The 10,737-nt window shown below is 44.3% G+C and overlaps 1 protein-coding gene across 1 annotated transcript; it reads left to right on the forward strand.

Annotated features, from left to right (window-relative positions):
- The first annotated feature begins 724 nt into the window (after window positions 1-724).
- LOC119652146 (gustatory and odorant receptor 22-like) lies at window positions 725-2,331 on the forward strand. The gene is made up of 4 exons (XM_038056090.1): window positions 725-1,465; window positions 1,525-1,670; window positions 1,766-2,124; window positions 2,203-2,331. Exons 1-4 carry the CDS (start codon window positions 741-743, stop codon window positions 2,329-2,331), a joined length of 1,359 nt encoding a protein of 452 aa, XP_037912018.1. The 5' UTR covers window positions 725-740.
- Window positions 2,332-10,737: the final 8,406 nt, after the last annotated feature.

Consider the following 10,737-nt stretch of genomic DNA (forward strand, 5'->3'; position numbering starts at 1 on the left):
TCAGCCATGAAGTAGAGTATGCGACTGTCTACCAGTAGGAATCTGAGAATATCGAGTTGCTACTTGCACTTATACAAAATTCCTTCGAATCTTAAATCTTTCGCAGGGAGTCGAAGATCCCAAGAAAAAGCAATAGGAGAGGTATTTGTGTGCTTTTTGTTCCAGCAAAAATAATAACTGAAATTATCCTGCACGTCAAAGAATAAGGTAGGCTACATTAACAGCCTTTGGCTTATTATGGAAAAGTGCGCGGAGCTTAGATCCTTGCTTCCCGATTTTTTGAAAGATATTTACATATGTTTATTCTTGGGTTGAAATTCAAACGCGTTTGCATACAAATGTAAGCATTTTTCACGCACTCACCAAATTATGCAGGTTCAACTGTTTTGGAATAGCTTCCACGTGTCAAACAAAAGTACGAGCAGCTGGTCCGATGTGCGAAGACGTTAAGTTCATTTTAATTGGGCTTTCCGTCCTTTTCCATGGTCTGAAACGATAATATTTATATTTCTATTTTCCCTGACAACCACTCCTACCAAATGTTCACTTTCATATGCAAAAGTTTAAAAATAAACGCCATAAACAACGGAAATTCTAATCAAACTTAATAATTCAAGTAGAATCGATTCGTATAAAAGAGAGAACAGCGTAATTAGTCGGCATTTAGTTTTCTTCAATTAAAAGCTCGAAGTGGTTAGAAACAGTCCGCAGTATCCCTTAGCAATTGAAAGTTAAGCAAAATGGTATTAACCGGTCGTATCCAACCGACATTAAATCCCAATCAAAGACTTTTTCTCCAAGATGAAATACGCTATAAACATCAGTTGGAAAGGATCCGGAGGGAAAGTGCAGACTCCGAAGGATTATACACGCGGAAACAATCAACGGCAGATGATCCATTGCTCCTTGACGAATACGACTCATTTTACCATACAACCAAAAGTCTCCTCGTCCTGTTTCAAATCATGGGAATCATGCCCATAAGACGTAATCCTCCGAAACGTGGAGTGGAAAGGACATCATTTAAATGGTCCCGCGTTTTTGTTTGGGCAATCTTTATATATTGCTTGGAGTTGGTGGTGGTGGTACTGGTTGGATACGATAGAGTGATGAACTTCATAGACAATTCCGAGAAAAAATTCGATGCTATCATCTACAACGTAATATTCCTAAGCATTTTAGTTCCCCACTTCCTGCTGCCGGTCGCAGCTTGGCCGAATGGACCGCAGGCAGCCGTGTTTAAAAATATGTGGACAAATTACCAGTTGAAGTATGCAAAAGTGACCGGGCGTCCTCTGCTATTTACGCACCTGTACCTTCTCACCTGGGGGTTGTGCATTGCATCCTGGATTATAAGCATATTGGTTGTGCTACCTCAGTACTACCTTCAAAAGGATTTTGAATTTTGGCACACTTTCGCCTACTATCATATCATAGCTATGTTGAATGGATTTTGCAGTCTGTGGTAAGTATACTCGCATTAATGTCCTGAAAGTATTCTTCATTTATTTTGAAATTCCGCAGGTATGTGAACTGCACAGCTTTCCAATTCACGAGCCGAGCATTAGCGGCGAATTTGCAGGAAACTTTGGAACAATCGAGACCTGCTGAAAAATTAACGGAGTATCGACATCTATGGGTTGATCTTAGTCACATGATGCAACAATTAGGTAGGCTGCCATCAGACATTAATTTTTAAGGACTTAGCTATAGCACGCACTCTACAAGGTGACTAACGAGCTCCCACCTTTTCTATTATTTCCAGGTAAGGCTTACGCAAACATGTACGGAATATACTGCTTAGTAATATTCTTCACGACAATCATCGCAACTTACGGAGCGTTCAGTGAAATTATTGATCACGGAATTAGCCTTAAGGAGCTGGGGCTTTTCATGATAGCCTTCTACTGTATGTCGTTATTGTTCATAATTTGCAATGAAGCGCATTATGCTTCGAAAAGTGTCGGAGCTGATTTTCAGGATCGACTTTTTAACGTGAACCTCACTGCAGTGGACAATCTAACAGCAAAGGAAGTTGAAATGTTCCTCGTGGCTATAGAGAAGAATCCGCCAGTGATGCATTTAAATGGCTTTGCCAACATTAACAGAGAATTGCTAACTTCGGTATGGCAGATAAGATTTTTCAATAACATTATTACCGAAAGTTCCTTACAATGTAAGCTAATTTTAATTCTTTTTCAGAATATTTCTTTTATGGCAACGTATCTAGTTGTGCTTTTGCAATTTAAACTAAGTCTCCTGCGGCAGACAATTCTCGATGCTATGCGTGTCAATGCAACAATGGCTAAACTTCAGATGAACGAAAATTAGAAAATAGATAAGAAAGCATTTTATCCATATTACTGACTGTATTAAATTTGTACTAGATTTAAAACTTTTCGCTTATGGGTTCTAAATTACTTTTGCCAATTTGCATACTTTTATCTAGGGACACTAACCTTCGCGAGGCAATTAGCACAAAAGAACGGTCATTATACCAAATTATAATACTAAAGCTATCTAAAGATCGCAAGGTCTCCTATACTTAGGATATTTTTTTGGAACAGGGTAGGTGAATGCGTTTGCAAACAGAGTGTTGGACTCCTGCAACTGTGCGCCGTCAGACTACCAATTAATACTTTTCATCAGGGAACTACCCTGGGACCCTTTGACACATTACTTCGGGCTAGCTCTCCCGCTCTCCTAGCTTTGGGTTTCTCACCGACGGGAGCGGAGGGGAGGAAGTGAGTTCTTAGCTCAGGAACCTCCTTGTCATCCGATCCTTCCGTTGGTCGAGCCCAACCCAGCGCTCCGCAACCTCTCTCTGAAAATGTTGTCTGGAGAGAGCTCCCCTGTATCTGCATAAAGCTGCTGACAAAGCCGTCCTACCCCCAGGAAAAAGGGTGTTTTTAGCGTTGTCCTCCACTCCATTGCTGAACGCACAATCAGAAGAGCGCGCCTTCCCAATATTGTGCAGGTAAAACTGAAAACCTCCATGCCCGTTGGAAGTTGGATAAGCAAATAATTAATCTTACCGTGCGTTGCGAGCGCTGTCCACGGCTGCTTTGATTTGCTCGAAGAAGCTTATTTTCAAATCGAGCATTAAGCCAAGGTATTTATCTACTGGTTTGGACTCTATATTCAACTCGACATGGGATGCCGGGTTGGGATTCTCTTTCTGGCCAAGACGACTACTTTGTTTTTTTTTTCAACGTAATGCTGAAACCATGAGCCGCCATCCATCCGCATACTCGTCGCATCAACACGCAAAGTCTGCTTTGTGCCTGTTCAACAGTGCATCAGGCAGCAAGCGCCACCAACGTCGTTTGCATAATTGACCAGGCGCGATTCTTCGGGCATATTGAGACTCAGCAGACTACCGTAAGAAGCGTTCCAGAGGTCCGGCCCTGGGATGGATCCCTGTGCTACTCCCGATGTGAGTTTCACCCTCCTTTAGCTCTCTAGGGTCTCATAGAGCAGGCACCGGTGTTTCAAATAATCCCCCAATATTCACTGGAGATAGTTTGAAACATGGAATGAGTTTTCTAATGGGAATGGAATTGAAGGCATTTTCGGCATGAAGCATTACGAGAAGCATTATTGGTCAAGATCGGCGGCTGTGTACCTCGTTTCGATGAACCGCATTCCCGATCTGCAAAATAGCATCCACCGTGGATCTCCCTGATCTGAACCAGAACTGCCTTGGGGATCAAGGAAAAATGCCCTCCTTCAATCAAGCGCTGAACGCCACGAGCAACAAGCCTGGCCGTTGACGAAACATCAGTTTGTAAACTTCCGCCGGGATACCATCAGGACCTAGCGCCTTCATATTCTTCATGGTGAGAACCGCTTCTTCGAACTATCTCATTGTAAAAAGGGGGCAATGATCGACGCTTTCCGCGCTATTGACATCAACCCGTTCGGGATGTCTAGGGATAATGCCTGTACAATGCGATCCACCTGGTCTTTACTTGGTATGAAGCGCTTCTGCAGGGCTTCGATTTTCCCGTTGACGAGCTTATAAACAAGTCCACCAGTACATAAAAGGCTTGTCACGGCTGGGGCCCCTCCTGGGCATGGAAGTCTCACACGCTGTCGTTATCAGGTTCATCATTGAGTTTACAACAGTGTCAGCTGCAATACTACCACCCTCCGAGGCGCCCTCCAGCGCGACTCTGCCTGTTTCAAGAACTTGGACGAATTTCACGATATTCATCTTCGCGGCATTCCACAAGCTGGGGAAGCGCCGGGTTGGTGCACGCCAGCAAGTATCGTCAGTCACTTCGGATGCAATGTACTGCGATCACTTGGCAAGAAATCTTCCAGGGCCCGCCAGCCGTCAATCGAAAGTGCCAGAGATTCCGTCGCAAAAGTGTTGTCTGGGATGCTTTCTTCACAGCCAGTGCGCCGAAACGTTGGCGTGGATCGGGTGTTTAAAACTCGGTTCTCGCCACCATTTCCAGCATCTCTTTTTCTCTAGAATCTGAGGGATGCCCCATTCAAGGGCCTTAGCATTAAAATCACCGTTTACCAGGAATTGTACCTCTGTGCCCGAAACGGCGTCCTCCAGAGCATCACGCCGACGGCGAAAATCTGGCATCATCTCATTCGGCGTCAGGAAAAAGCTAGAAAATGTTATCCCTGAATACCGAATCCAGACAAACAAATTCCCTCGGCCTTGGAGAAGAACACGAAGTCGAACGTTGCCCCGAACCCGATAAGTCAAGGTACCATGAAGCCAGGTCCCTGTATTGGTATGGCTCGCTGATAAGCACTAGATTAGCCTTTACCTCCGCAGGGAGCTGCACTTGCAGCTCGTGAGTGGTTGCATTCTGATAAATGTTAATTTGTAGAATGCGGATCATCCTGTTCGCGTCCTAGCCCTTTCTAGATACGTCCTATAGATTGGACACCCTCTCGAGCTCGCATTGTGTGCGACGCCCTCACCAAACGCGCCGCGATCCCTGCAGAGAACGCAATTTTCGCTTTCATTGGAGGTCTTCGCTTGAAGGTCTACCTGACCATATCTCCGGAAAGCTGTCCTCCTGTCCGGTCCCGTGTACTCCTCGACTTCAACTTTTTTTGGGAGGCAGTGAAGATCTCGGGTTTCTAGAGAGCACATGGGCTTTAGGCTGGAAACAACAGCCTTCTCCCCCAATAACCCCTTGGCCGCTGCGCAGAACATAATCTTGCTAGTCATCTTCGGGCCCATTGCGACGAGGACTTCCCCACTGCTCGTTTTTCGTATGCTCCGTTGTATTCGGGCTTCATCCTAAAGCGGATTTCACTAAGGACTTCGCAAATGACTTACTTTCCGTCGGCTTAATGAACAGAGCCGAAAGTCTAGTCCTTTTTTCGTTTCCTCGTCTTTTCGGTTTGTAGTTTCCTTGTCTTTGGATAAACGGGTCTCTGGCGGCGTTACCAATTGTTTCATTTACTCCATCTTTGCCTTTGGTAAAGTCTTCCCGCTTTCTCCCTAGTTCGCTTCGCAGTGCGGTTCGCTTGGCGCTAGCAGTATTCTCAGCGGGAGATGTGATTGTTTCTGCTTCCCAAGTGTCCAACGATCTGGTGGAACTGGAGGAACTACTGGACCGCATCTCCTTTTTCAGGCGAACGTGGAGGGTAGTTCGCCTGTAGAAGGAGATGCGGTCCAGTGGTTCCTTCATTTCCATGAGATCGTTTTTGAAGCCTTGGCTGACGTTTCTCTGGAGGAACGTTGCCGACAGCATACGGTTCACCACTGCCGCGCATTTCCTGATGGGCCTTTCCTCTTTGGGTCTAGCTAGAATGGTCGACTGCACTTGTACTCGTTTCGTGTCCGAATCCATCTGCTTAGGAGTAGCGATGCTCACTGGGCTTTTCTTTGGAACAGGGGCGCCACAGGGTATTGGAGTTGCCGTCCCTACACCGTCAGTCGTGCCACTTATTAAGGCTTCCACTTTATTTGGGGGTGCCGGTGTGACATTGGGTATTTCGCTGATCGCTGGGGTGAACGACGTGCTTTTGTGCTGTGCCCAAACGCAATCGGCTCTTCCCCCTTCCCTGCGCATCGTGTGCAAGGGAGCGGGCCGTAATAGTCAGGAAGTCCCTGAGGCCTCGACTACGCTTAGCTGATTCCGAAACTCGCGGACGGGTCAACACTCGCTCGGGACAACGCGGTCCACTAACACCGGTTCAATGAAACACTACCCGACCAGGGTTTCGAAGGGGCTGGCTTCTGATACACGTATGAATTCCCACGTTGGCAGAGCTAGGCTCACGTTTCCTGATCTCGCAATGATACCACGGTCATTGAAAAATTTTTGAGCTGCTACTAAGAGGACTAATGGCATGTTTTTCTGAGATTCTGGCGATACTCGACTCATGCCAAGAGTCAATCGGCTATCAAGACCTTAGAGTCAGTGGTGATGTTCTCCGAGCTGCGCTAACGAGAATTCAGTAGCCAAGATTGGTCTGAATACCGTAGTCGATGGTAAGCGACCAAAAGACCGGCCGAAATAGCGGTGGCTTAATACGTTAGATGGGGATTTGAAAGCCTCGCGATTGCAGCCAGATGAGGTTTTTGACAGAACCAAATGGCGAAACGGATAAAGACGAGCTGACTCCGCTTGTAAATGGGACAAAGGCCGAAGAAAAAGAAGGGGCAGAATATCTTCTCGGCGTCGTGAGTTGCTGAGATAATCTATTGAAGATCTGCTGATATATTAGAGATAATAAACCTCCAAGATTGAATGGAAGTGAATAGAACAACATCTTGAAAGCAGTGATCGAACGCCTGACAATGGCACTATGCCGGGGAAAAGTGCTCGCTCATGTTTAGGGAAAGTGGGGTCTAACATAAAAAGAATGAAATGCAGTTCCCGGCTGTTTGTAGCCCAATTGGACGCCCATTCTGATTTGACTGCACACTTCCGGAAACCCACTAATAAGAAATTATAAAGAGATTCCGAAAAGATGGGTGTATCCATATATTTATCTGTTGATTCTTTGTATTGAAAAGTGAGTCGAGCGAGACCAAGAAGATGTGAATTATCATCTGACATAAATCCTCATGACGATCGGCTTCATCGTTTTCGATTGAGAGATTCACCAGATTCTACTTCTACTTCTACGCGAGGACCCAGATCACGTGCTGTTCCGTTGTCTGAACTTCATTAGAATGGAAGAGAGTGAGACTGCAAATGCAAATAAAGTTTGAAGAATCCTTTAGGGATAGTTGTCCCTGAAAATGTAGTGTATCACTACCTATTCATCCTTGAAAAACGAACAGGATCGATGATTGAATTAAGGGTGCGAGATACCTTGTATACTCAAGAAATTAACAACAAAACAAGTTCCACCCTTCGTTAAAAGATGTCCTGAGCGCTCTAATAAAACCTTTTACGGCTAAAATCAAACTAGTTAATTTTATCTACTATCTCAGTACTCAAAGTTTATCTTAGAATCCACTTCTATTCAATCAAAAACTTTTCAAACATCTCTGTCCTACTATTCAACATTCGAATCGCCTTCCTCTATTCTGATTTGCATTTTCCTCTGCAACGACAACTTCATCGTCATTAAAACAGTTTGATAGAATATCCGACAATGAGAGTGTAATCAAAATCTACCAGGTATAGTAATCAGCAACATTGCAGATAATTCGAGGAGCACAGATACACAACCTAAACAAGAAGTTCACACTGGCTCCTTCTGAGCTCCCGAATTATCTCTCACCAGACGCTGACCTACGAGGAAACCCTGTAGTCACAATAATGACAATGACTGAAACTACACGCTAATTAAATTTCCTCAAAGAAAACATCGTCCGTTGGTAAGCGCCATTCGAAATCTGTACAAAAAGCAGAAACTAGGATCCACCCGTTAAGTGAGTTTAATTAATTGGCGAGAGCCCGGAACGACAGGCACCATATGAGATTCAATAAATTATCCAATCAGGTGTAACCTCCTTGATTAGACACTATCCCACAAGGTTCTTAGCCTGATTGACGTTAAAAGTAAATAAATCCCAGGATATTCTGACATTGTACTCGTCCAGGGAAAGTTGGAGGCGAGGTGCGTTGCCTAACATAGTTGGGTATTGTCCACCTGGACACCTGAGCACCGTTTTGTTTTTCCTATTGTCTTCGAGGGCGTCGATGTAAGCTAGCTTTTTGTGTGTTTTGTACACAGTTGAGTCCTCTCCGGCATTAAGTCTGATTAGTTTCTTAAGATGTTGTCTGTAAGCTCGTCAGGACAATTCATCAAAATTTCAGAAGGAGCTCCGTATCGCTAGCAGACTTTATGAATGGAAGGATGAATGAAAGAATTGAGTTCTGAGTAATACACAAATGAATGGAAGGACTATTTGAAGTGCCCAGCAATTGAGGCAAAATGTGATGCTGGCAGTGCTTGTTTTCTTTGCCATTTACGGAAATTATATTTTGAGGGTATCAGACGTTTAATTGTATAACGCAGGGGGGATTTGGGGATGATGTAGCCTTGTTCAGTTGGATGATTAGATTAATAGCTTCAATTTAGACAGGTGTCTTGAGAACACAATAAACAAAAGTTCTTCTAGAGAAACATTAGCGATTTTCTTACCTTTGCCCATGAATTTTGATCCTTTTAATCTAAATTTATAGTCATTGTTTCACTTTTTTATTTCGCAATTGGTTCTAATGAGTTCGCTTGCTTTTGAATTCTGGGTTAAGAAATAGTAAAGGGATGAACTGTGATCTGAATCAAACTCAACACCCAACGCAATGTTACGAACGAGCACACAGAAAAGAAGCCTCAGTACCAAAATACGATTTGAACAATTTTTTTGAGTTTATTTGAGTGCTATTCGACAAAAGTATGATAATATATACATATATATGGCATACCAGGTTAATTCTGACCCGAGTTGCAAACGCAGATCCGGCTAAGTTCAAGTTATTATGAAAATAAATAGCCATTTCCATTTATGCTCGTCTTCCTAAACCCTTTCCTTCTTTTGGGGGAGTAAACCTGCATAAACAATTCATAATTAGGAGGAGAGAATCGACGCGCTTATCGGATGAATTAAAGTGACGTTACACTGAATTTCAGCGGTTCCCCTCCAAATACCTCCCCTACTTTTGGAGGTAACCATGGGGCATTGAAGCTCGGTTGCAAGGCTGACGATTTCCTCACTATTCGTGGAAATGAAATTTGGGGATAATATTTCAAATTCTTTTAATGGGACCTCAGGGGCACGAAGACGGTAACCAACATGGTTAAAAGTCGCTAAACAACATCAGAGTCAACCACCAGGGACAAAAGACCTGGGCGTCGTATGGTTTAGACGAATCAACTAAACGAATTTATCGTCCGCGCCGGTTACCGTGTAACGGATTTGGAGTGGAATCCATTCTGGTGCAGATACCAACACCATGATGCGTTCATAACCCGCTTTCCAAAACAAAGTCATGCTCCGGGGCAGAACGTCGTCAATCAATACCGGATAACAGTGAAAAACAATCCAGTTGTCCTATCAACTAGGCAACAAATTTTTACAAACTGCACTGATCAAAGGAGCAACTCGAATACTCCGCCTGTAAGACACTCCGTGAACAAAGTAATTAGAATAAGCTTAGTGACTGGGGATGTTGACCCAATTTATAATGAGGCTTTGACCGCATTCCAGATCGCATTCACAGACTATGCTGAGATTCTTCCAGGCCAAAAATCTCAAAACTAAAGTTTACTTCGGCAACTACCCACACCATTGCTGCCGTTGACAGAATTTTGGCTGATCGTTTGGCTAGCAAGACTACTGCCGCAGAGGTGCACAGCCTGGTCGATGTTGCTGTTGCCACGGTTATTCGCCTCAATAATCTACATCTTGGAGCGAATAACGGAGGTAAGCGCAGAAGGACTTTACAGTTTTGAGTGTTTCTACTCAAAAAAAGAGTCGAAAAGTTGAGAAAGGAGATCGACCGTGTTACGCAGGCACTTCTTGAAAATCCATCACCAAGAGTGCACATATGCACTGCCAACATCAATGGAAACTACCACGGCTCAATGATATGCCAATCAAAGAAATGCTTCAGGTGCTGAAGCAGAAGCTTGCGGTATGCTCCAATCGCGCCCGCAGGTATTAAAAAATCTTTCATCGAAGGGCAGACATCACCTTGTTCTTCCAAAACCAACGGGAATTCTATAAAAATCTTACTAACTCAGGTCGTAAAAACAACCTCGATCGGGATCAGACACAAGACTTCCTGTGAAGTCTTTGTAGCGAATCTAGCCATTGCAATTTAGAAGCAGCGTGGCTGCCACACCTTATGCGTTCATGCAAAGCCATCCATGAAATGATCATGCCTGATATAACTGAAGTGAACGTAGAAGTAGCCCTTGATAAGGCAGGTAATTGGAAGGCGCCAGGAGTTGATCAGATTCACAACTTCTGGTTGAAGCGCCTTAAGAGCACTCACACGGTATTGGCAATTCATTTTAATCAGATGATTCATCATCATCATCATCCACGGCGCAACAACCGGTATCCAGTCTAGGCCTGCCTTAATAAGGAACTCCCGACGCCCCGGTTTTGCGCCGAGGTCCACCAATTCCATATCCCTAAAAGTTGTCTGGCGTCCTGACCTACGCCATGGCTCCATCTTAGGCAAGGTCTGCCTCGTCTTCTTTTTCTACCATAGATATTGCCATACGGATTAAGTGAACCACCCACCGCAACTTGTTGAGCCGGATTTTATCATCAACCTGACGGTCATG

This window comes from Hermetia illucens, chromosome 3 (genome assembly GCF_905115235.1).
Source record: "Hermetia illucens chromosome 3, iHerIll2.2.curated.20191125, whole genome shotgun sequence".
NCBI lineage: Eukaryota > Metazoa > Arthropoda > Insecta > Diptera > Stratiomyidae > Hermetia > Hermetia illucens.